General features: G+C 39.9%; 1 protein-coding gene across 1 annotated transcript; it reads left to right on the top strand.

Moving 5' to 3' along the window:
- Positions 1-327: 327 nt before the first annotated feature.
- Positions 328-27,558, top strand: LOC117519183 (exocyst complex component 1-like). The gene is made up of 13 exons (XM_034180495.1): positions 328-434; positions 9,308-9,376; positions 9,890-10,039; positions 10,126-10,234; positions 11,732-11,776; positions 16,023-16,186; positions 16,330-16,443; positions 20,565-20,644; positions 20,813-21,041; positions 23,203-23,386; positions 26,587-26,786; positions 26,931-27,125; positions 27,218-27,558. Exons 1-13 carry the CDS (start codon positions 339-341, stop codon positions 27,368-27,370), a joined length of 1,788 nt encoding a protein of 595 aa, XP_034036386.1. The 5' UTR covers positions 328-338; the 3' UTR covers positions 27,371-27,558.

Below are 27,558 nucleotides of genomic sequence, written 5' to 3'. Positions count from 1 at the left end.
TGCACAGGTGTGCCTTAGACTGTCCACAATAAAAGGCCACTCTGAAAGGTGCAGTTTTGTTTTATTGGGGGGGGGATACCAGTCAGTATCTGGTGTGACCACCATTTGCCTTCCATTCTCCATTCGCATAGAGTTGATCAGGTTGTCAATTGTGGCCTGTGGAATGTTGGTCCACTCCTCTTCAATGGCTGTGTGATCCCGAAGCTTTCAGATAGCTTTGATTCATATCTGCTTCTTACTCATAAATGCTAATACATTGTTTTCAGACAATAAATGCCATTTTATAATGTATAATCTGGCTGTTGTGTTACCATTCCTTCACAGGTCACAACAAACTGATGGCTGTAAAACAGCAACAGCACATGTTCAGTGAGCTGAGAGATACATTTGCTCGCCGCCTCACCAATCACCTCAACAATGTCTTTGTTCATCAGGTACGCACAGCACTGACACTTCAAAGATTGTCACGTGTGTGTGTGGGTGTATATACAACCCCTGGCAATAATTATGGAATCACCGGCCTCAGAGGATGTTCATTCAGTTGTTTAATTTTGTAGGAAAAAAGCAGATCACAGACATGACACTTGACTTTGAGAAACACTAAGAAATCAGGAAAAAAAATTGTGGCAGTCAGTAACGGTTACTTTTTTAGACCAAGCAGAGGGAAAAAAATATGGAATCACTCAATTCTGAGGAAAAAATTATGGAATCATGAAAAACAAAAGAACACTCCAACACATCACTAGTATTTTGTTGCACCACCTCTGGCTTTTATAACAGCTTGCAGTCTCTGAGGCATGGACTTAATGAGTGACAAACAGTACTCTTCATCAATCTGGCTTCAGCTTTCTCTGATTGCTGTTGCCAGATCAGCTTTGCAGGTTGGAGCCTTGTCATGGACCATTTTCTTCAACTTTCACCAAAGATTTTCAATTGGATTAAGATCCGGACTATTTGCAGGCCATGACATTGACCCTATGTGTCTTTTTGCAAGGAATGTTTTCACAGTTTTGTTCTATGGCAAGATGCATTATCAGCTTGAAAAATGATTTCATCATCCCCAAACATCCTTTCAATTGATGGGATAAGAAAAGTGTCCAAAATATCAACGTAAACTTGTGCATTTATTGATGATGTAATGACAGCCATCTCCCCAGTGCCTTTACCTGACATGCAGCCCCATATCATCAATGACTGTGGAAATTTACATGTTCTCTTCAGGCAGTCATCTTCATAAATCTCATTGGAATGGCACCAAACAAAAGTTCCAGCATCATCACCTTGCCCAATGCAGATTCGAGATTCATCACTGAATATGACTTTCATCCAGTCACCCACAGTCCACGATTGCTTTTTCTTAGCCCATTGTAACCTTGTTTTTTTCTGTTTAGGTTTTAATGATGGCTTTCGGTTTGCTTTTCTGTATGTAAATCCCATTTCCTTTAGGCGGTTTCTTACAGTTCGGTCACAGACAGTTTCCTCCCATTCGTTCCTCATTTGTTTTGTTGTGCATTTTCGATTTTTGAGACATATTTAAGTTTTCTGTCTTGACACTTTGATGTCTTCTTTGGTCTGCCATTATGTTTGCCTTTAACAACCTTCCCATGTTGTTTGTATTTGGTCCAGAGTTTAGACACAGCTGACTGTGAACAACCAACATCTTTTGCAACATTGCGTGATGATTTACCCTCTTTTAAGAGTTTGATAATCCTCTCCTTTGTTTCAATTGACATCTCTCGTGTTGGAGCCATGATTCATGTCAGTCCACTTGGTGCAACAGCTCTCCAAGGTTTGATCACTCCTTTTTAGATGCAGACTAACGAGCAGATCTGATTTGATGCAGGTGTTAGTTTTGGTGATGAAAATTTACAGGGTGATTCCATAATTTATTCCTCAGAATTGAGTGAGTCCATTTTTTTTTTTCCCCTCTGCTTGGTCTAAAAAAGTAACCGTTACTGACTGCCACAATTTTTTTTTCCTGATTTCTTATAGTGTTTCTTAAAGCCAGAAAGTTGCCATTTGAAATGACTTTAGTTTTGTGTCATGTCTGTGATCTGCTTTTTTTTTTTTCTACAAAATTAAACAACTTAATGAACACTCCGAAGCCAGTGATTCCATAATTATTGCCAGGCGGTGTGTGTGTGTGTGTGTGTGTGTGTGTGTGTGTGTGTGTGTGTATATATATATATAGTGTGTGTGTGAAATTTTATTGAATTGTTGCTTCAAAAGTTTGAACATGCAAATGTGCCACACAGTCGTAGTCTTTAAAAAAAAAAAAAAAAAAAAAAAAAGTAATCTTTAAGTGCACATAAACAGTATTCACTCCATGGGGATTTTAAGTATTTTAACTTGTCAAAAAGTGAATCTCAGGTTTGCCTTTTTTTTTTCTTTTTTTTTTTTTACTACATGCTATTGTGAAAGTTAAAATGGATCTCTGGAAGTCATCAACATTAATTAAAACATTACAGTAAATGAAAAAGTACTTGATTACAGTTATTTGCCCCCTTGAGTATAACAGTTGATTCACCAATTCAACGAAGATTCATTCAGTTGCTTTAATTCAACCTCATTGAAGCATCTTCAAATATTAACTGCCCATTAAAAGAGTTAACATAACATCTTAACTGTGTTCAAGCCAGCATGTTGACAGCATATCCTACTCCAAAACCTTGATTATCCCCCTGTAAAGGGAGATATAGAATTGCACTCCATCTTTCCATGCGTTCAATTTGTCACACTTCCTCTGTGCATGGTAACTTGAACAAAATTTTCACCAAATATGTACTGGACATTTTAAATGAGTGTATGTCTGTTAAATTAGAGTTTGAGCATCACCAAGACCTTCAACTTACCATTCAATTTGCCGTATTTTCCATAGTGTAAGTCACACCAGAGTTCAAGTACATCTGTCTAAAAATGCTCTTTAAGAGTGAAGAAAAACGAAAAAACAAAAAACATGCACAGTTTGCACCAGAGCACAAGTCACATTTACTACTGTTATGCAACAAGAAGCAAATGAATTTAATCACTGCGTTATTTATTTATATGGCACACTGGTGTTAAGGAGAACAGCTAATGAGGTAATTAATGCCACTATTCCAGGTACAAATTGTGAGTAAAGCCTGGGTCCCACCAAATAATGAAGGATGAATAAGGAGCCATGCATGGGTGTGTCAGCGATTATTCAAAAAAATGACCCACGTTTTCATCTATCACGTATCCGCTATGAAGGTGCCTCTCTGTACCCCACGTGTCACATAACAGCCTGTAGTGAGCCACGACCGATCGGTCATTAGAGCCTTTGAATGGCTCGCATCAGCCACACTAAGACACGCAGTGCCATGATAGCGCTGTGCTAATGCAATGTTTGCTCACGTTAGGCATGAGTTTGGTCCAAACCTCCAGCCCTCCCACAACTGGTCCCTTTAAAGTGTGGGTTTTCATTTACAGATTCATAGCAGCATTTAAAGATGTCCCATTTTTTTAAACGCAGTCCAAAAATAGACACTCCAGCACAGTCCCGCGGTTGTGCGCTGTGCGCCAGGCTACTGTCCACCTGTAATGCACCAGACCAGGTAGAACGAACCACGGGTTCCTGGAGAGCCGCCTCTGTGCTGCTCACTGGCTCCGCGGCTCGCTGGCTTTATTTGTTCTGCGGCTTTAAACACACAAACTGTGATCCAACTATAAACTTTGTGTTTTTCTGTTTATTTCTGTAAAATCGCTATTTTGCTTGTGCGCTGCTGTTGTCCTTTTGTGGACAGCCGCCTTTGTGCTCCTCCTCACTGGCTTCCTTTCCATCCGTGGCTTGCTGGCTTTATTTTTCCCTGGCTTTAAACAGTCAGTTTTACACCGTGATTCCACTTTTAACTTTGTGTTCATCCATTTATTTCTGCAAAAGCGCTCTTTTGCGCACTGTGCCGTTCTGCATACAGAATGAGGTGGCTGCTTTATTATACAACCCCTGGCAAAAATTATGGAATCACCGGCCTCGGAGGATGTTCATTCAGTTGTTTAATTTCGTAGAAAAAAAGCAGATCACAGACATGACGCAAAACTAAAGTCATTTCAAATGGCAACTTTGTGGCTTTAAGAAACACTATAAGAAATCAGGAAAAAAAATTGTGGCAGTCAGTAACGGTTACTTTTTTAGACCAAGCAGAGGGAAAAAAAATATGGAATCACTCAATTCTGAGGAAAAAATTATGGAATCATGAAAAACAAAAGAACGCTCCAACACATCACTAGTATTTTGTTGCACCACCTCTGGCTTTTATAACAGCTTGCAGTCTCTGAGGCATGGACTTAATGAGTGACAAACAGTCCTCTTCATCAATCTGGCTCCAACTTTCTCTGATTGCTGTTGCCAGATCAGCTTTGCAGGTTGGAGCTTTGTCATGGACCATTTTCGTCAACTTCCACCAAAGATTTTCAATTGGATTTAGAGCCGGACTATTTGTAGGCCATGACATTGACCCTATGTGTCTTTTTGCAAGGAATGTTTTCACAGTTTTTGCTCTATGGCAAGATGCATTATCATCTGGAAAAATGATTTCACCATCCCCAAACATCCTTTCAATTGATGGGATAAGAAAAGTATCCAAAATATCAATGTAAACTTGTGCATTTATTGATGACGTAATGACAGCCATCTCCCCAGTGCCTTTACCTGACATGCAGCCCCATATCATCGACTGTGGAAATTTACATGTTCTCTTCAGGCAGTCATCTTATAAATCTCATTGGAAACGGCACCAAACAAAAGTTCCAGCATCATCACCTTGCCCAATGCAGATTCAAGATTCATCACTGAATATGACTTTCATCCAGTCATCCACAGTCCACGATTGCTTTTCCTTAGCCCATTGTAACCTTATTTTTTTTTTTTCTGTTCAGGTGTTAATGATGGCTTTCGTTTAGCTTTTCTGTATGTAAATCCCATTTCCTTTAGGCGGTTTCTTACAGTTCGGTCACAGACGTTGACTCCAGTTTCCTCCCATTCGTTCCTCATTTGTTTTGTTGTGCATTTTTGATTTTTGAGACATATATTGCTTTAAGTTTTCTGTCTTGACACTTTGATGTCTTCCTTGGTCTACCAGTATGTTTGCCTTTAACAACCTTCCCATGTTTGTATTTGGTCCAGAGTTTAGACACAGCTGACTGTGAACAACCAACATCTTTTGCAACATTGTGTGATGATTTACCCTCTTTTAAGAGTTTAATAATCCTCTCCTTTGTTTCAATTGACATCTCTCGTGTTGGAGCCATGATTCATGTCAGTCCACTTGGTGCAACAGCTCTCCAAGGTGTGATCACTCCTTCTTAGATGCAGACTAATGAGCAGATCTGATTTGATGCAGGTGTTAGTTTTGGGGATGAAAATTTACAGGTTGATTCCATAATTTATTCCTCAGAATTGAGTGAGTCCATATTTTTTTCCCTCTACATGGTCTAAAAAAGTAACCGTTACTGACTGCCACAATTTTTTTTTCTTGATTTCTTATAGTGTTTCTTAAAGCCAGAAAGTTGCCATTTGAAATGACTTTAGTTTTGTGTCATGTCTGTGATCTGCTTTTTTTCTACAAAATTAAACAACTGAATGAACATCCTCCGAGGCCGGTGATTCCATAATTATTGCCAGGGGTTGTATACACCTGTGGATCCTTTCAAAAAAAAAAAAAAAAAAAAATCTATATATATGTATATATATTTCTTCCGCAGCTTACAAGTCACCGTGATACAACTTTTAACTTTTTGTTATGTCTTCAAAATTGGTCTTTTGCGCGCCCCCTGTCCTGTGTTGCTGCACAGCTTCTGCTCTGCTTTTAGCAGCTTCACTGGAGTTAATATCTTCAACGGCTTTAAACACACATCCACTTTCACGCAGTCACCCAAGTTTTTAACTTTGTGTTCGTCCAATATTGACTGAAAAATCACTCTTTTGTGAGCTGGTGTTTTACCTAAATGCTCGTTTGAAGCGTGCGCACACACAGCGGAGCTCATGAGATCCATTAACAAGATATTAAATCAACATACTTTTACATACAACAGACATCAACATACAACAGACATACTTTTACAGCTAGGAACTGTTTTATCAAGCTATAAAAAACATTAAAAAATAGTTACCTTAAGCTGTTCCACATGGAGCAGGAAAGAGGAAAAAAGCGTCCAGATGAAACAGTCCTCTGTGATTCCAGAAGTGATTCGAGGTGTTGTCAGTGTCCAAGGTTTGGCAGAAAATGATTAATCTGCTACAAAATAATTATTTTATATAGAGTCCAGCGCACAGAGCAGGTGGAATTGTGTGCGCAAGAGGAGAGCTGCTCCAAAAATAGCCTCTCAGGTCCTGCGTAGCTGCCAGGCGCACAGATAATGGGCTTTTAGCAGCCTCGTAAGCACCACGTAAATGCCTCTAAGCCAGGGGTAGGCAATCATGTGCCATAAAGGGCTGAGACACTGCAGGTTTTCCGTGCAACCAATCGCCTCAGCAGGTGATTTCATTAATGATCAGATGTCTCAGCAGGTGATTTCATTGACAACCAGGTGTTTATGTTCAGAGCAGAAGCTCATCAGCAACCCACCTGCTGAGGTGATTGGTTACATGGAAAACCTGCAGTGTGAAATTAGCGCCACGCTCAGAGAGGAGCCTCGTTAACTGAAGATAATGGGCCTCATTTACCAAATGAACATACGGCAGAAAACGTGCGTTCGACCATTTTTATGCAAACTTCAGTATTTATCAATTTGGACGTGAGCGGAGGCTAAGACGAATCTCACGACAGAGCTCACGTCTGGTCTGAGTTTGTGTACGCAAATCTGAGTCTGTGGATCTGCGGCGCAGCACTACAAAATCTGTCTGAGTCTGAAAATAATTATGACACAAACCTCAGCTGTCATCCCAGCATAAGCGGCCACATATTCAGAACAGATCAAAACGGATTCTTAAAATGGATTAAACAAAATTAATTAAAAAAAGCCCACGTTATTAATGATACTGCTTCCTTTGTAAAATAAAAAATACATATGCTAAATAGCCTAAACATGACATCTAATCATTGCACATTAAAATGTGAAATAATCATAAATAAGCTGAAATCTGTGTTTGCAAACAAACTCAAAATAGCCTCGGTTTTCCGCTGGGTTTCCCCCAGGCTGCCTAATGCTGCGCTTAAGTGCCGCAACACGTTTTTTGGTGGCCAGCTTTAAATCTGTCCACTTTTTCTTGACCTAAATGCAAAGAATTCTTAATCAATTAGCAGGCATAAGCTTTTAAGTCATTGAGTGCCAGCCATTTTCAAAGTTCAGAACATCCTATTGCCAGGATTTCTTCAGCATTTGTGTGTTTTTTTAAAGACCCATAGAAAATTGAGTTCTATGTCCATGTCAACAACAAACATACCACAAGAAAAGAAAAGAGAAGAAAAGAAATTGGCTCGATGATGCGTCTTTGGCGCGGGGCGTTACTATTGGAAAAGACGCGTTTTAGAGTCAATGGCATCGAGTGAGTTAACTGTGGGTGCATGAAAGATTGATTCAGAATCATTAGGCATAGGTTAAATCAAAGAATTCTTCAAACCTCAGCCAGAGTCCGTTTTCTGCGGCAACGCTGTTGACCGCCTCCGTTACACTCTTCCACATGGCATTTTTATGAGCACCTTTGACTCCACTTTTCAGACTGCCAAAAAGTACAAGTTTGTTTTTCTCCACCTCTGATGTTAGGATGCCGATTTCCATCTCCGAAAAGTTTTTGTTCTTCCCAGTCCTTCTTCTGTCCATGTTGAGCTCAGTGGGCGAGGCTTCCGAACCATGAATATTTAAGGGCGTAACATGCTAATGACGATTAAATTCAACCGCAGCATTTATCAAGAGCCGATCATTCGTACGCTGGGATTGGTCAGATACGAATGTTTCATAAATCACACGTGTCTTGTCGTAAGACCAATTATGCGCTCAGATCTGTGCCTGTTTTTACGCAGTGTTGATAACTGAGGCCCAGTGCCCCTAAGAGCCACTCAGAGCCATGAAATTCCCACGATAGTTGAAGAAACCCCTTCGTAGCAAGAAAACGCGCTGTGTGGCTCATTATTCATCCTTCATTATTCGGTGGGACCCAGGCTTAAACGGCTTCTTAAAGCCACTGAAGAAATGGTCATATGTGAGGTAAATGTGGAATGAACTTTTGAAAACTCTGTGTTATTTATTTATAACACTAACACTTCTTTACCGATCAGAAACTATAAGCTAATTAATACTATTATAACAAGTGGAAAATGCAACTAGACTGCTTCTTTAAGCCACTGAACCAATGATCATATGTGGGTTAAATCTGCAGTGCAATTAAATGTTAGAAAACTCTAGTAGTACATTTGTAAAAGATAACTCGCAGTTAATTTTCTTGTTGTTCGGTTTTTGCACAGCACTCTTAAGAGCTGTCATTGCTGTCTCTCGTAGTCCAAATACGTTTTCTTCCAAATAGAATAAAATTATGTTCCCCTTCTTTTCAAGTGCTCATTCAGTTTAAAAAACAAAATAAATCATTTCTTAAGAACAAGGAATGTTGTTTTTCTTCCCTCCCCTTCTTCTTTATCCTCCTCCTCACTATGTCTTAAGAAGAAGAAGAAAAAGATAGCCTCTGCTAATAGATTAGCCTAAGTGTTTAGGACAACTCCATTTCATGATCGGACAAAAGACTGGATTTCATTTGAGTCTCTGTACACTGTGGAGTCTGCTGTTTCAGAATATTCCAATTTGTCATTTAATAATTTACTATGTATTATCACCTCGATCGGACGATTTGAGTCCATTAATGCAACACAGACTGTGTTTTGGGGAAAAATCTGGTTTCGGTTGTGGAATTCATTTGCATATGGAACGTTTCTTGAAGTGAATGACCGTGGTCCAGGATAAAGGTGAGTCCAGTGCAAACCCAGCTCAGAACAGTATAGTGGTAATAATAAATTGTGCAACAGTACAGAAGAGTAAACTGTGCAAATAGAAGGCAGAGTATATACTTAAGCATGGCAAATCAGGGGAGTGGAAAAATAAGAGAAATACTATATGCATTGTCAAATGAATCATGTCAGATTAATGAGGAGGAAGGAGGGTTCTTGTGTGTAAGTATAAATTGGAATGCTATAAAATCACGACTCTCTGTCAGGAGTCTGCTGTGCCGTAGAGGTATATCCTGTGTCCACGATCTGTTTTCCCTTTCCTGTCTCATTTCTGTGTAGTTGTGTCCCTTCTACTCTTGACTGGGTTTCTCACTTTAAACCATCCCACTCTGCTCTCTCTGTGTGTGTGTCAGTTCAACCACTTCAGTCACTTCAAAATGACCATCCCTCAGTTCTATAGGTCTTCTTGTCTTTCACTTCCAGTGAGTACCCTCACAGAAACTTGCTTTTGCCTCTTCTTTTTCTTTGCTGATGTTTGTCTACTAACACTTCAGTCCAAATCTACATGCCACTACTTAAAGCATCCCAGGTCTTCCATCGATCACAGCGCATGGATCAGATTTCTGCCTAATCAACATTTCTCATCTGATCATAAAGCTGAAGAGGCACTACCTGTCTTTTTTTTTTTTTGCCCTTCAGCGTTTGTCTGCTGGCTCAATGCTTTTTGTTTTTAGTGCTTTAGTTGTAAAAAAAAAAAAAAAAAAAGTCACACATCATACAAACCTCTGCCTGTCTGCAATGTGTGCATGTCATAAAGGAGAAATGAAGAGAACAAGGATGCGGCAGTGAGACCTTTCTAACATTTTGAATTGTGCCAGCGTACACATTCTGTGTACAGACGTTTAAGGTGGTAATCAAAACAAATGTTTGTGATGGTGTTAGAACCTTTACCTGTAATTGCGTTGCTCACCGTCTGTCCACGCTTTGTTGTTCAGGGCCATGATCAGAGCTCCACACTTTCCCAGCACACAGTGGACCTGACCCTGCCCAAACACAGCCCCCTTCACAGGGATCTGCTACGCTACGCCAAGCTCATGGAGTGGCTGAAGAACACCCAGCGGGAGAAGTACGAGGGCCTGTCGAGGGTCAGTGCTTTAGCGTGACAAAAATTTCTACAACCAGACAACTAGACCCATGTTCCTTCTGTTTTATTTATTTGTTTTCTTTTTAGACCTATGTTGACTACATGAGCAGACTATATGATCGAGAAATTAAAGATTTCTTTGAGGTTGCCAAGATAAAGATGGCAGGTACAACCAAGGAGGCAAAGGGCAAATTTGGTAAGATTCACATGACTGTTTGTGCATTAGTGTCAAATATGATGATTTTCTGCAGGTACTTTTATGTTTGCTTGTGTATTTGTGTGTATTAAAGGATTCTTAAGAGTGAGAGGTCTGTATGGGGAAATATCAAACCGAGGTGTAAGTACAGCCCCAGCATCAGCGAGGTCCATGCGGAAAACACCGAGGTCTGATATCCCTGTACAGACCGAGCAAGCGAGGTTAATAATCTTATTATATGGCTATTTATATATATATATATATATATATATATATATGAGAGAGAGAGGGTGTTGGGCTCGTTCGCTTTCTTCACCTCCATGAAGAACTTGCTAAGAGATCACGTGAGGACCCTACAGACCACTGATGTTTTTAAACAAAACTTAGACATATTTATTTAAGAAAGCTTTCCGTTAAATTTTAGTACACCTTCTGCTGTTTTTATTAATTTTGCCTTGTCTCTTTTTAATTAACTCTGCACTGTAGCACTTTGAAATTGCTTAAATGTAAAGTGCATTATAAATAAAATTTATTATTATTATTATTTTTCCGATGCTGTTTACATATTTATGGCGTACATTCATGTCCGACTTGGCTTTTCTAATGGTGGTTTTAGCTTCCTGGTTTGTAACGAAAATACGCATTGCGGACCAATTGTCATGGTAACTGGTCTGATATGGAAAAATATCCCACCGATAATCAGCCGATCAGAGCGCGCATAGCATCAAAGCCAGATAATAAATATATTTATTTGTTTTTCTTTCAACTAGTATGTATTTATTAACCCCTTCACCCCGTTTATTAATGTATAAAAGTAAGTTCTTTTGGTTTCTTCCTTTATCTTTCGAGGTCGCCATAGCAGATCCGAAATGTGTCTGCATGTTTATTTAACACAGCTTTTATGCCGGCTGCACCTCCTGATTCAACATGTACAATGGGCACGAGTGGCCTTGAACTGGGAACCTTCTGCTTTGGAATCAAGCACACCAACCACACTGCCCATCTATTTAGTAATGTGTAATTAGCTAAAATGTTTGCAGGTAGTATAACACCTGGTTCATGTCATTGTTCTCTTGAATATTCATGTACACATATGGAAAACAGAAATTTTTAATAGCCTTTGTTGCAGACATCATTCTACGCCGGTACAAATCTTCTGTTTCTTGTTTTAATTGATGATGGTTGTTTCATCTCCCTTTGTATAGTAACACGTCATACTTGCTTCTGTATGTTTTTAAGTGTTTAACATTTAATGAGCAATTTCGCCTGACTTTCAGTGTTGTAAGAATTACAGAATGCTCATTCTGCATAAGCATTTCCTTCTGAAAACAAAAATTAATTTGTTTTCCAAAGGTTCGTCTGAGCTACATGCATTGCAGTGCACATCAGCATATGCAACTTCATACATCTAACAGCTAGCCTCACCTGTCCCTTGCTGCATGTTTTAAGCCTAACCTGTCTCTGTCTTTGATGCCTGCCTTTCTAACTGGCTGCCAGCCACGCTTCCACGGAAAGAGAGTGCACTCAAACAGGAAACGGAAAGTAAGTAAAACATTTGGAAAAGCAGGTTCACTGTCAACATACTTGGTGTGTTGTACACCATCAAGCACTAAACCCTCTGCTTTTCAATGTTGATTGCTTTTAAAGACTGCGCGCACTGCCATGTGCCTTTTCTGGCTGTGCTGTTTGTTTACAGTTCAGCAGAATGCATCATATTTAGTATTGTTTCTGTGAAGGCTCTCAGTTGTCCAGGTGGTTTCCATAGTAGAGAAGCTTGAATCTTCGACTGGACTGGGTTGCTTGACGCGAGGATGTTTCGCTTCAAATTGCAGAAGCTTCCTCAGCTAAAGTTCTTGCTCTGAGACACGCTTTGTCCCCTGTTTAGAATGGGGTACTCAGATCAAAGCAGTTTCAGTCTTTTGTTCATGGTAATGAGTCATTCACATCATCAGGAGAGCCGTCAGAAGAGAAGTCAGTCCCATCGTTAGGAGGGACACCTACCCTGTCATTAGGAGGGTGCTAACTAGAGCACAATAGGTGCTAATTAAAGCAATTATTTAGTTACTAGCCAACAGCAGTCTGCCTCTTGGTAGGAGGGGTCTGGTTAGGTTTAAAACTCCAGCTTTTGTGGCTTCTGTTTGTTCTTCTCTACAAGGGTCAACACAGAAGTCAGACTACCAGAGCAAGAATTTTAGCTGAGGAAGCTTCTCCTCGTGTCCTTGCGTCAAGCAACCCAGTCCAGTCAAAGATTCAAGCTTCTCTACCATATTTAGTATTGTGTTCACATTACCATTTGAAGTGACCTCAATCAACTGTAAAAAGCCAAATGGACACCCATATGTCACCACGCTACAGCAGATGCAGAGATGACTGCAGGCGATGGCTTGCTGGTCTGCTTGTGTGGTTGCCAATCAGTTCCCATAGCTGAAAGAATGGTGGTGCAAGTACCTGATGAGTAGTCAAACAGAAGGTGCTCTTGCTTCGCTCGCTTCTAATTAGAATATTAAAAACAATAATATAGAAAAAATATAGTTAAAAAATAAGTATATGCTTTGACCAGCACAGGCATTCAATCAGGGTAAAAGTCCCAGGGCTGTTCAGCAGTGTGCTGGATATGGCGACGTGTAGTATCAGTACATGCCCCCAGACCTGAACCGGATCTGTCAGTTCATTTCAGTTTGTTTATATAATGCCAAATCACAACATAGGTTGCCTCAAGGCACTTCACAAGGGTAAGCTCTAACCTTCCCAACTCCACTGAGCAAGCACATAGTAGGCAACCATGGTAAGGAAGACCTCCCTCCGGCCTTTTTTTTTTTTTTTTTTTTTTTTTTTTTTTGAGGAAGAAACTTCGAGCAGACTGGACTCAGAGGAGTGACGCATAGCCAAGGCCATTCTAACAATAACAAAGATCAAATAAAGTACCACAAATCCTTAACAAATGTCTGATTACAGATCAGTATTATTGTCCATGTCTTCATCCGGGACAAGGCCGTTTTCAAGCATAGCTCAGCTGCATCATCAAACAGGATCTGGCTTCATAGCACCTGAAACAGGAAGAGAGCACAATGAGTTAGCTGTAACTTACAGCACACTCATTCTCAGCAGTAAACCACTGGAGTAGCAAACAGGACACTAATTTAATTGTCCTTAGCTTCAATAACAGACCCAGTATTTAGATATGAGGAGACTAAGACCTGCTCCAATTTTACTAACAAAACTTAAGACGAGAGGAAAAATGGGTCAGTACAACACTAGTAAGGGAAAGAACATTCAACGAGTTGTTCTGAAGCCACTCCATTGATATCTTGGCTGTGAGCTTAGAGTCACTGTCAATTTTCAGTTTCAGTTTTTCAATTTATTAATTTATATAGCGCCATCTCATGACAGAGTAGCCCCATGGCGCTTCACATAGCACACTATTCATAACAACAGAGTATATTAAAATTGAAAAAGGGCACAATAAAAAGGGAAAACACAGTAGAATAAAAAGACATTACAAAGCAAACATAAAAACAAATAAATTAATGATAAGACAGTCTAAAGAGTGGGTTTCACTCTTGATTTAAAAGTCTCCACCGTTTCGGACTGCCTTATAGCTGCTGGTAGATCGTTCCAAAGAGTAGAGCCACGGTAGGAGAAGACTGTATACCCCACAGACTTCTTATTCACCTTTGGAACACACATAAGCCCTGCGAATGCAAGGGCCACGCCGGTACGTAGGGCTTGACCGAGTCCGCCAGGTAGGCAGGAGCCAGTCCATGAACAATTTTATAGACCAGCAACAGGACGTTAAAATTCAATCTGGCAGAAACCGGAAGCCAATGAAGGGACACCAGAATGGGTGTAATGTGGTACTTTCTACTTTGTCAAAAGTCTGGCAGCAGCATTCTGCACTAACTGAAGACCCTTAATGCTGGACTGTGGCAGACCAGAAAATAAAGCATTACAATAATCCAATCTGGAAGAGATAAATGCATGTATCAAAGTCTCAGCATCAGCCATACACAGGATGGGAAGAATCCTCGCTATGTTTCGCAGATGGAAGAAGGCAGTCCTTGTAATATCTCTAATGTGAAGGTCAAAGGACAATGTAGGATCAAAAAGTACCCCAAGATTCCTCACCTTGTCCATATGATGTATAACACACAAACCCAAACTAAGCGCCAGCTGGACAAATTGATGCAGATGTCTGGCTGGACCAAGAACCATCATTTCAGTCTTATCAGAATTTAAGATTAGGAAGTTACTAGACAACCAACTTCTCACAGATACAAGGCAATCTCCTAAGGATTTTATATGGGTAAGATTACCAGCAATTATCAGCATGTACACCTGAGTATCATCAGCATAGCAATGAAAGGCAATCCCATAACGTCGCAGAATATGCCCAAGGGGCACTATATAAAGTGACAAAAGCAGCACTGTTTTGCAGCATGATGCTGTGACCACCATGCTTCACTGTAGGGATGGTGTCTGGTTTCCTCCAAACATGACGCCTGGCATTCACGCCAATGAGTTCATTCCTTGTCTCATCAGGCTACAGAATTTTGTTTATCACAGTCTGAGTCCTTCAGGTGCCTTTTGGCAAACTCCAGGTGGGCTGTCATGTCCCTTTTACGAAGGAGTGGCTTCGATGTGGCCACTCTACCATACAGGCCTGATTGGTGGATTGCTGCATAGATGGTTGTCCTTCTGGAAGATTCTCCTCTCTCCACAGAGGAATGCTCGAGCTCTGACAGAGTGACTATCAGGTTCTTGGTCACCTCCCTGACTAAGGCCCTTTTCCACCAATCGTTCAGTTTAGTTGGGCAGCCAGCTCTAGGAAGAGTCCTGGTGGATCCGAACGTCTTCCATTTATGGACGATGGAGGCGGATTGAAGAACAATGCGGGTTCCATCCTGGTCGTGGAATAACTGACCAGCTCTTCAATCTCACAAGGATCCTGGAGGGGGACCCGGAGGCATGCTCATCCAGTCTACATGTGTTACTATCTTTAATTCATGATGAGGCCACTGTGCTCATTGGAACCTTCAAGGCAGCAGAAACATTTCTGTATCCTTCCCCAGATTTGTGTCTCAAAACAATCCTGTGTCTGATGTCTACTGACAATTCCTTTAACTTCATGCTTAGTTTGTTTGAGCAATAAACTGTAGAAACATTTCAAGAATGATCAGTGGAAACAGGATGCATCTGAGCTCAATTTTGAGCTTCATGGCAAATACTTATGTACATGTGATTTATTTTATATACACAGATTTTATATATATATATATATATATATATATATATATATATATATATATATATATATATATAATTGTGTGTGTGTGTGTATTTTAATAAATTTGCATAAATCTAAAAAAGAAACCCCAGAACGTTTTCATATTGTGATTATGGGGTATTGTGTGTAGAATTGTAAGTGGGGAAAAATGAATTTACTCCCATTTTGGAATAAGGCTGTAACATAACAAAATGTGGAGAATGCGGAGATGCACTGCATGTGGTCATTGATCTGATGTACATCTGATCTGACCATGTGAATCCTGTTAGAACCACCAGATAAACTTTTTGATCAGTATGAAAATACATGATTTGGCAAAGTGAAGTATCAGATCCAGGTCGCTTCAACTTGTAAAGTGAACATTAGCTTTTACTCTGATTCTGTGATACATCTATATCTTACTGATTTAAAAAAAAAAAAAAAAAGTTATATAGAAATTGAAAGCCATTGTACAGATTTGTTCCCACTCTCACTTTGAGTCACATGGTGTCTGATGTGCTGTAGGCCTGCACGGCAGCTCTGGGAAGCTGACTGGCTCGACCTCAAGCCTGAACAAGCTGACTGTGCAGGGATCCAATAGCCGGCGTTCCCAGTCTTCATCACTGCTGGACATGGGTAACATGTCAGCCTCTGACCTCGATGTGGCTGACAGGACCAAGTTTGACAAGGTGACTTGTCTTTAAAAATGTCAAGTTTCACTACATAGTGTAATAGAGTTATGGTGATGATGATTATTATGTGGTATGGAAATAAAATTTTCCAACAAACATCACCTGCACTGAGGTATAATCATGGCTCTTTCTTCTTGCAGATATTTGAGCAGGTCCTCAGTGAGCTGGAGCCTCTGTGTCTTGCAGAACAAGACTTTATCAGCAAGTTCTTCAAACTGCAGCAGCATGTGACTGTTACACCACCTCTCGCTCAGGTAACTGATCACAAATACACTGTATGTCTATAACATGTAGACATTGTTGTTTGTTTTTCGGCTGTCCCCCATTTTGTAAAGGGTCACCACAGTGGAACAGTACAGAGCCGCATCAGGATTCTGAACAAGTTTTACACCAGATGCCTTTCCTGATGTAGCTCCAGTTGTTACCTGGAGAAACATACTGTACATAGTTCCCTGGTTTTCCATCCAAGTAGTGTTCAGGATTTACCCTGCTTAGCTTCTAAGATCTGACAGGATCAGGCACACACATAGCAGAGTGGCTGTACTTGTCATGACAATTCATATACATTTAAATGGAAACCTACTAACCCAGGTGAATATTAGTTGAATTCAGTTGCTTAAAAATGGAGAGCGAAAGTGAATAAACAGGGTTTTCTGAGTCTAAGGGGGTGCCATATTGGAGGCCAGGCATCAACTGATGGCAACCCAATTTTTCACCGTATTTCATTTATTTATTTTGTACTAATTATATATGGTCAGTTCTAACAAGTAAGGTGTCACCTGAAAGTGTCCTCATTGTACAGTATTGAAAAAATAGAGGTGCTTTGTTATGTATGGCTGTTACATATGACCATACCGTTTAGATAAGTTCATCTTCACAAATAAACTTCCTTTTGGTTCTTTCTGTGAAGCAATATGGAATATTTCTGCTCAGTATTTCTTTCTTATTAATACTGAAAAAAAAACCCACACTTCTTTTGACACCTCATTTGTTGTCATATCGCTTCTGGAAGTTGAGATATTAAAGAACAAAGACAACATGCATTTACACCTAAATGGCCGCTTAAATTAGCTGTTTATGAATAAAGAATATTACTCCATTTATGACCTCTATGCACCCAGTATCCATCATGTGGGGTATCACTTTGTTTGCCATGAGCAACACAAACAACAAAAAAAAGAGCATTGTCATTTCAATATCACAGCCAACGGGCTCAATGATTGAGACTGTGCGCCATGATTTTCATGAATAAAGTTAATTTGGTAAAGCACAAAATGAGTTTCTTGTCAGCTGATGTGCACTGAGTTCATCAGAAAGTTTTGTGCATGTTAAAAACCTTGAGCAGAGATCAGGCAAAGAGCTTTGACTTACACTTTTCCTGCGGCTGATGGCTCATTCTGGGCTTCTGAAAACTCAGTGTCAATTCAACACAAGTGGACATGCAGCTTGACTCACCGAAAGCGTGCGCCATGTCAGACACCTAATCTACGATGACTACCTTTAGCACTGACTAAACAAAACCTGTCACCATGGGAGACAAAATTAGCTAAATATTAAATTAATCCTTTTTCTTCATTTCTGAACATGCACATTCAGTTTGGATTATGCATGCGTGTGCAGGTTTCCCCCCCAACCCCACTATCATGCACCTGACAGAACCTGTATGAGAACACCTCCCGTGGAACATTTGAATATATAAGTAGGTACACTAAGTTCATTGTGGACTCACCACAGTTTTGTCCTTTTTTCCATGAATTGTATAATCCTGAGTTTGACTCACAAAACTGAGTGTGGCGCTCTAGTCCCAAGGAGTTCAAAGTGAGAACAGGACCACAGTCGTGTGACTGTTTTCAGTTCCTGAAGTGGTTTAAAACAATTTTTTATTTTTCATGGGTCAGTTGTTTTCCAGCCATAGAAAGTCCAGTGAAAGATTTTAATTATCCATTGATGTAATTTTTCTGCTGATTTAGCCGGCGCCACCTGTAAAAGATGGAAACAAGTAAGCGCGTATGCACATAAGTCCAAACAGACAAACCTGAAAAATTAAGCATTTAATATTTAGCTAGTTTATCTCCCCCTTTTCCTCTCTGCATAGTAGGGCTGCCACAAATGACTTTTTTGATAGTCGACTAGTCAACGATTATTTCTGCGATTAGTCGACTAGTCGGATCATACATAATTTCCTAAATTAAGGCCTGCAGCATTTTCCGAGAAACGTCGGGACGAAAACATGAACATTTCCAAATCAGTGACTATTTCTTAGACTTCATTTACAGCAGTCATTCAGAAATACAAACAGTGTGGTACTTTATAGTAAATCTGTGTCAGGTAGGCAGTTCTCAAAAACTGAATGTCCATGCTGGAAGGAGAAAAGTGAGGGAAGCCACCAAGACACAACTCTGGAAGAACTTTTGACTTCTGTGAGTGGAGAAACTGGGAATAGTGCAACATTTTTATTTTTGTCTTCATTTTACTTATAGTCCCAACTTTTTCTGATTTGTGGTTGTTTCTGCTTCATTTCTGAAATTACAGAACTGCTATAAAGAAAAGTGTGAACATTTTATTGTTTTAAAACTTTGTGGAGCAAATGTAAACACCAAACTCCTATAAAGAAGGAAAAAAATACACAGATGTGCAGGAAAACTTTGATATAAACTGAACAGAACAATGCAGGCTGATTTGACTCCCCATATTTTTTGTAGAAATAAACCAGAATGAAATAAGAGGTAACTCACTTTGAAATAATTAAAACATATAGCTGCAGCTTATAATAACTTTGAAAAATAACAAAAATCAGCAGCTTGTATTTTTATTCTGACTCCATTTTAGTGTGATGAAGTCATTTTTAAAAGTCATTTTTTTTTCTCTTCATCAGTCACATTTTGTGCTTAAACACTACATTAAGCTTAAGATTGAACAAATAAATACCTTTGGAAAATAACAGCTGTTAAATTTCAGAGTTCTCACCTGCTTTTTGTGATCTGTGCCTCTGAACATCAGCTTCTCCACAGCGAGGGTTTTTTAACCCATGAATGCGTAATTTTTCCTCAGTTCATTTATATATTCTCATTTTTTTAAGGATATTTGACTGTTTCTTTCATCTCATGATCTCATAAATTCAGTATACGAAACGCACATGGTGTGAACAGGACGGTGCCATCAGAAAAACACCGGTAGAGAAAGAGCAGAGAAAAGTAAAGGCAGTTCCACATTTTTTTAGTTTTTTTTTAACATGTTCACTCGGGTTAAAATCGTCTCTCTCTGCTCTGGGCTCGCTGTGTCATGTGCACTGATGGTTCTCAGCAGAATGTAACCTCTCGTGCCTCCATTCGCCGTCTGCAGCGAGTTGACTCCGCGCGAGCACACACACACACACACACACACACACCTCTGGTAAACTGCACATTTTAAACGGCTTTGGACAAGACGGACACTGTTTTAATCGGCCGTCTTGTCCAAATTTGAACGTCCAAATGACGGTAGGATGGCTCGCTGCCTAAAACTATGAATTTAGAGAAAAACAAAGACTTAAATAAAATAAACGACTCGTCGACTAATAAATTGTCGACGGTTTCATTAGTTGACGTTGTCGTGACTAGTCGACTAGTTGTGGCAGCCCTACTGCACAGTGAGGAAATTTGACAGCAATCTGCTCAAAATCCAGCACAAACTCCACGGGAAACAACAGCATGCACAAGGCCTGCTGAAGTGGTTACACAGAAAGGTGTTTTTGCATCTCCTCTGCGAATCGGACGCATTTTAAGCCACATGACACTCTCCAGTGGCAGCCATCCTGTGTAATGGGGGCCTTAGTCTGAGAGGTGGAGCAAGCAGCTGGTGTTTCCTGCAGGGACAAGCACATAGTGCGCCTTAGTCTGAGAGGTGGAGCAAGCAGCTGGTGTTTCCTGCAGGGACAAGCATATAGTGCTGTGTTTAAAATAAATGTACAAACACATTTCTTCACTTTAAATGCACAACAAGTCTCTATTCGATTATCAACGGTGTACATTTGGCTCGCAGTTTGACAGTGCAGACCCATGGAGCTGATAACAGTGATTTAAAAACAGCCAGTGAACCTGCTTTCTCTTCTTGTCTGTTCTGCAGCTCAAACACAAACTGTACAGGGACAGACCCATAGGAATGGGGGTGGGAAAGGCCCCTCCCCTTGAAGGTCCACTTTTAAAGAAATTATATATATATATTGTGCCTGTAGCTGCTTCAGATGTTGAACCATTCATTTTGTGACATGAATGCATAATGTATTGCCGTAATAAGATGCCGACATGTTTACGGCATCCTTCATTTGTATGTGTCTCTGTCAGCAGGTATTGTCATGCTTACATGATATTTGATGTTTTGCACATTTTCTTGTCAGCCGGAAATGGAGGACTCGGATGGAAGCACACTCCAAAGAATGAATCCCCAGGCAGAACACAGACACTCCATGTCTTCAGAGTGAGTGTGCACAGCTTATAATTATTATTATTATTATTATTTTAATTATGTTACAAATATCAGCCAGTATCACAATCACAAACATCTGTAGTTTTTATCTAAGTAACAGTTCTGTCATTTGCCTCTACCATTTTAATCTCTCTCATGCACCTTTCTTCACCACCCCAGGAAAGACCAGGTGCGGCTGATGATGAATAAAATCTTCCAGAGCATTGAGACGGAGCTAAACAGTCTCATTGCTTTAGGCGACAAGATCGACAGCTTCAATTCTCTCTACATGCTGGTGAAAATGAGTCACCACGTGTGGACAGCTGAGAATGTTGACCCTGCGTCTTACCTCAGCACTACTTTGGGAAATGTGTTGGTCACTGTCAAGAGGAACTTTGACAAATGCATTGTGAGTAGACGCAACACAGTGAGAGGGGAAAAAGAATGATCACTTATCTGATTACATTTCTGAACTTTCCACTCAAGCCTGATTTATGCTTCTACAACTCCGTGAAACCTGATTTATGCTTCTCCATCTCCGCAGCTCCATAGCCACGCAGAGTCCTCTCCGTAGCCCAATGTGCATCTCCCAAAAAATTGAAACTACATGTCGAAATGACGGAGACTACAGGGGCTGTGATTGGTCATTTTTCCAGTTTCACTCCTTCCTCTCCCATCAGATTCAAAAGATTTTGCAGTGCACACGCCGATTACATTTCGATCATGATCACTGAGGAACATTTGACAGTAGAAGTCTGCAAATATGACCATCTTTACGACAGTGAGTCGAAAAACTATGAAGACTCTCAAATGACCTGCAATTCATGGAGGGAAATGCTAGGTAACATTGGTTTTGAAGTTGATGATTGCATAAAGAAGTGGATGTTGCTGAGGGACAAATTCATCTAGAAAAAGAAATAAACCCCAGAATGACCAGTAACAGTGTCGGTGCAGGCAAAAAGAAAGTCCCTGCCTTGTTCTTGATGTCACATCCCTGTTCCGGTGGTAAATTGCAGTACGACACCCACCAATGCGACTGAGAACATGGAAAGGGGTTATGGAGTTGTAGAAGCATAAAGCAGGCTTAACTCTGTGCCCACACAATGACATGGGTGTGACCCTTTCAAACTTCTCTGTCACATTGGTGGGTGTCGTAATGCAATTTACTGCCGGAATAGTAGGAGGCATGACGTGGAGAACAAGGCAGGACTTTCCACCTGCAGTGCCACTGTTCCTGGTCATTTTTACCTCCGCCAATTGTCTTTGTCCCTGTTTGTTTGTTTGTGAACAGCCTGGAACCCACAATTTTCATATATCGTTATAAAATTTTTACAGAGGATTCATATCTTGATAGGCAAGAACTGGTTCAGTTTTCAAGGTCAGAGTCAGGAACAATATTCGAAAAATCCCTATCCTTTTAACAATGAATGAATTTTCAAAACTTATAACTCTGTTAAAAGATAAAAAATACTTCATATTTGAGAGTGTTATGTAGGATGTATCCTTTATTGGCTGACAAAGTTTGATCCGCATTACAGATTTTGTGGCCATTGAAATCCCCATTTAATGTATATTTTCCATTATATCTTAATCAAACGTGTCCCGATCACTCTCATATTTGAAAGTGAGGTGCAGACTTGCACTCACTATCGCCTGACAAAGTTTGATCCATATCTGATCCAGATTGTGAATTTTGCAGACATTTGAATTTAATATTGAAAAGCCCATTTGGTGTACATTTTGCATTATATCTCAATCAAAAGTGCCTCAATCACTCTCATTTTTCTCTTATGGATTTATCTACACCACCAAAATTGGATGGAGGTTCCAATTGTATGCCTGTTTGTCCATCTTCCAGGTATCAAGTTTAACCTAAGTACCAAAAAGCAATGACAAATTGTGCATAGCTGAGATAACCAATGTTCTGTGAAAATTATCTGAAATAAGAATTCAGAACCAAAAAAGTTGCGGCAAAAAAACCCTGACAACACCACGAAAAGGCTTCAAGTTCATAAACTAAACACATACTCCTGACATTTGATCACATCTTATTCTAACTTCTAACAGGATTTTGACCTTAAAATTTTTTTTCCAAGGTAAAACTTTGTGGAATTGGGAAATTGTGTTGTTAGAGGTTTGCAGTTTCCCCCGTTCCTAGACCAATTTGTCCCTCATCGAGCTCCACTTCTTTATACAATCATCAACCTCCAAACCAGCGTTCCATGCAATTTCCCTTAGTGGTCATTTGAGCGTAGTAGTTGTAGTTTTTCGACTCAGCGTGGTAAAGTTGGATATATTTGTGGACCTTTCTGCCAAACGTTTCTATATTTGATCCATGATCGAAATGTAATCCACGTGCACCCTGCAAAAACTTAAAAATATGACAGGAGAGGAATGAGTGAAACCAGAGAAGTGACCAATTGCAGCCCTTGCAGGCAGCGATGCAGAGCCTTCTGCATCACTGTGGAGAAGCATGAATCAGGCTTTACTGTAGGTTTTATTCATTTTTCATTTAGATGTGAGTAGATACAGTCTGAGGCAACTAAATGTCACTTCTCTTTGTCTCACAGTCTTCTCAGATACGACAGATGGAAGAAGTGAAGATTTCTAAGAAAAGCAAAGTTGGCATCCTCCCCTTCGTTACAGCTTTTGAGGAGTTTGCAGAGCTGGCGGAAACTATCTTCCGTAACGCAGAGCGCCGAGGGGACCTAGATAAAGCTTATGTCAAACTTATTAAGGCTGTATTTTGTAATGGTGAGGCCACTGGTCATCCAAAATTAATTAATAATTAGCCATGTTATGTATGTACAGTAGTGTTCAGAATAATAGTAGTGCTATGTGACTAAAAAGATTAATCCAGGTTTTGAGTATATTTCTTATTGTTACATGGGAAACAAGGTACCAGTAGATTCTCACAAATCCAACAAGACCAATCATTCATGATATGCACACTCTTAAGGCTATGAAATTGGGCTATTAGTAAAAAAAAAAAAAAAGGGTGTTCACAATAATAGTAGTTCGTCAATTTTGTGGAACAAACAGGTGTGAATCAGGTGTCCCCTATGTAAGGATGAAGCCAGCACATGTTGAACATGCTTTTCTCTTTGAAAGCCTGAGGAAAATGGGACATTAAAGACATTGTTCAGAAGAACAGCATAGTTTGATTAAACAGTTGATTGGAGAGGGGAAAACCTATACGCAGGTGCAAAAAATTATAGGCTGTTCATCTACATTGATCTCCAGTGCTTTAAAATGGACAAAAAAAAAAACAGATGCGTGGAAGAAAACGGAAAACAACCATCAAAATGGATAGAAGAATAACCAGAATGGCAAAGGCTCACCCATTGATCAGCTCCAGGATGATCAAAGACAGTCTGGAGTTACCTGTAAGTGCTGTAACAGTTAGAAGACGCCTGTGTGAGCTAATTTATTTGCAAGAATCCCCCGCAAAGTCCCTCTGTTAAATAAAAGACATGCAGAAGAGGTTACAGTTTGCCAAAGAACACATCAACTGGCCTAAAGAGAAATGGTGGAATATTTTGTGGACTGATGAGAGTAAAATTGTTCTTTTTGGGTCCAAGGGCTGCAGACAGTTTGTGAGACGACCCCCAAACTCTGAATTCAAGCCACAGTTCACAGTGAAGACAGTGAAGCATGGTGGTGCAAGCATCATGATATGGGTATGTTTCTCCTACTATGGTGTTGGGCCTATATAATCGCATACCAGGTATCATGGATCAGTTTGGATATGTCAAAATACTCGAGGTCATGTTGCCTTATGCTGAAGAGGACATGCCCTTGAAATGGGTGTTTCAACAAGACAATGACCACAAGCACACTAGTAAACGAGCAAAATCTTGGTTCCAAACCAACAAGATTAATGCCTTGCAGATGTGAAGAAATCATGAAAAACTGTGGTTATACAACTAAATACTAGTTTAGTGATTCACAGGATTGCTAAAAAAGCAGTTTGAACATAATAGTTTGGAGTTTGTAGCGTCAACAACAGATGCTACTACAACCCCTGGCAAAAATTATGGAATCACCGGCCTCGGAGGATGTTCATTCAGTTGTTTAATTTTGTAGGAAAAAAGCAGATCAGACATGACACAAAACTAAAGTCATTTCAAATGGCAACTTTCTGGCTTTAAGAAACACTATAAGAAATCAGGAAAACAAATTGTGGCAGTCAGTAACGGTTACTTTTTTAGACCAAGCAGAGGGAAAAAAATATGGAATCACTCAATTCTGAGGGAAAAATTATGGAATCATGAAAAACAAAACGCTCCAACACATCACTAGTATTTTGTTGCACCACCTCTGGCTTTTATAACAACTTGCAGTCTCTGAGGCATGGACTTAATGAGTAACAAACAGTACTCTTCATCAATCTGGCTCCAACTTTCTCTGAGTGCTGTTGCCAGATCAGCTTTGCAGGTTGGAGCCTTGTCATGGACCATTTTCTTCAACTTCCACCAAAGATTTTCAATTGGATTAAGATCCGGACTGTTTGCAGGCTATGACATTGATCTTATGTGTCTTTTTACAAGGAATGTTTTCACAGTTTTTGTTCTATGGCAAGATGCATTATCATCTTGAAAAATGATTTCATCATCCCCAAACATCCTTTCAATTGATGGGATAAGAAAAGTGTCCAAAATATCAACATAAACTTGTGCATTTACTGATGATGTAATGACAGCCATCTCCCCAGTGCCTTTACCTGACATGCAGCCCCATATCATCAATGACTGTGGAAATTTACATGTTCTCTTCAGGCAGTCATCTTTATAAATCTCATTAGAATGGCACCAAACAAAAGTTCCAGCATCATCACCTTGCCCAATGCAGATTCAAGATTCATCACTGAATATGACTTTCATCCAGTCACCCACAGTCCACGATTGCTTTTCCTTAGCCCAATGTAACCTTGTTTTTTTCTGTTTAGGTGTTAATGATGGCTTTTGTTTACCTTTTCTGTATGTAAATCCCATTTCCTTTAGGCGGTTTCTTACAGTTCGGTCACAGACGTTGACTCAGTTTCCTCCCATTCATTCCTCATTTGTTTTGTTGTGCATTTTCGATTTTTGAGACATATTGCTTTAAGTTTTCTGTCTTGACGCTTTGTCTTCCTTGGTCTACCAGTATATTTGCCTTTAACAAACTTCCCATGTTGTTTGTATTTGGTCCAGAGTTTAGACACAGCTGACTGTGAACAACCAACATCTTTTGCAACATTGTGTGATGATTTACCCTCTTTTAAGAGTTTGATAATCCTCTCCTTTGTTTCAATTGACATCTCTCGTGTTGGAGCCATGATTCATGTCAGTCCACTTGGTGCAACAGCTCTCCAAGGTGTGATCACTCCTTTTTAGATGCAGACTAACGAGCAGATCTGATTTGATGCAGGTGTTAGTTTTGAAGATGAAAATTTACAGGGTGATTCCATAATTTATTCCTCAGAATTGAGTGAGTCCATATTTTTTCCCTCTGCTTGGTCTAAAAAGTAACCGTTAATGACTGCCACAATTATTTTTCCTGATTTCTTACAGTGTTTCTTAAAGCCAGAAAGTTGCCATTTGAAATGACTTTAGTTTTGTGTCATGTCTGTGATCTGCTTTTTTTCTACAAAATTAAACAACTGAATGAACATCCTCCGAGGCCGGTGTTTACATAATTATTGCCAGGGGTTGTATTATTGTGAACACCCCCTTTTCTACTTTTTTTTACTAATAGCCCAATTTCATAGCCTTAAGAGTGTGCATATCATGAATGTTTGGTCTTGTTGGATTTGTGAGAATCTACTGAATCTACTGGTACCTTGTTTCCCATGTAACAATAAGAAATATACTCAAAACCTGGATTAATCTTTTTAGTCACATAGCACTACTATTATTCTGAACACTACTATATGTAGCACACAGTCCTGAATACTGACTGGCTTGTGTTTCCAGTGGATAAGGTCGCCTCCGAAAGCCAGAAGACTCCAAGGGATGTAGTGATGATGGAGAATTTCCATCACATCTTTTCTACACTGTCACGTCTGAAGATCTCCTGCTTGGATGCAGAGAGGCGAGAGGCCAAACACAAATACACGGACCATCTACAGGCCTATGTCATCAACTCTCTGGGCCAACCTCTGGAAAAACTCAATGTAAGAAGGAATATTTCTTAGATTTTTGCTATTAGAATCTTCCTACATTTTATGGATATGAGATTAACTTAGTGAGGTGTGTCCACATTTGAAGTCCTAGCTTGTATTCATTGCTGCCAAGGTAACTGGCTGTCTGGCTTGCAGCATTTCTTTGAGGGTGTTGAGGCACGTGTGGCACAGGGTGTTCGTGAGGATGAAGTGAGCTACCATCTGGCTGTGAATAAACACGAGCTACGAAAAGTTATCAAAGAGTATCCTGGGAAGGAGGTGAAAAAGGGGCTTGACAACCTTTACAAGAAGGTGGACAAACATCTGTGTGAAGAAGAAAGTTTGCTACAGGTAAGGAAACCATTTGTAGTTTCAAATACTGCTCCCCCCCCCCCCCAAAAAAAATCTCTCTGAAATAATGCACTACCTGATTTGCTCCACAGGTGGTGTGGCACTCCATGCAAGATGAATTCATCCGCCAGTACAAGCACTTTGAAGGTTTGATCGGCAGATGCTACCCCGGATCTGGAATTACGATGGAGTTCACCATTCAGGACATGCTGGAGTACTTCTCCAGCATTGCACAGTCTCATTAGTCTGGCTGCTATTCATTATTTTACAGTACTTTACTACTGCCTCACACTAGATGACTATAAATTAAACACTCACAGCTGCCACCATGTTGCCTTTTTGGCACTTTCATATGTGTGCAACTTGTGCAAAGCTTGTAAATGTCTTGTCTTCTTTGATCCTTCTGTTCAATCACACTTCCTTATTTTTTATT

The sequence above is a fragment of the Thalassophryne amazonica genome, chromosome 10 (genome assembly GCF_902500255.1).
Source record: "Thalassophryne amazonica chromosome 10, fThaAma1.1, whole genome shotgun sequence".
NCBI classification, from domain to species: Eukaryota; Metazoa; Chordata; class Actinopteri; order Batrachoidiformes; family Batrachoididae; genus Thalassophryne; species Thalassophryne amazonica.
Note: the sequence above shows the minus strand (reverse complement) of the source record. Positions and strands in the feature narration are given on the sequence as shown.

What these genes read in the sequence shown, in the direction of transcription:
- LOC117519183 (XM_034180495.1), top strand. Translation starts at nt 339, where the DNA reads ATGGCTGTAAAACAGCAACAGCACATGTTCAGTGAGCTGAGAGATACA. An exon ending in AGACACTCCATGTCTTCAGA is followed by an intron (nt 20,645 to 20,812) that starts GTGAGTGTGCAC and finishes TCACCACCCCAG; the next exon opens with GAAAGACCAGGTGCGGCTGA. An exon ending in GGAACTTTGACAAATGCATT is followed by an intron (nt 21,042 to 23,202) that starts GTGAGTAGACGC and finishes TTTGTCTCACAG; the next exon opens with TCTTCTCAGATACGACAGAT.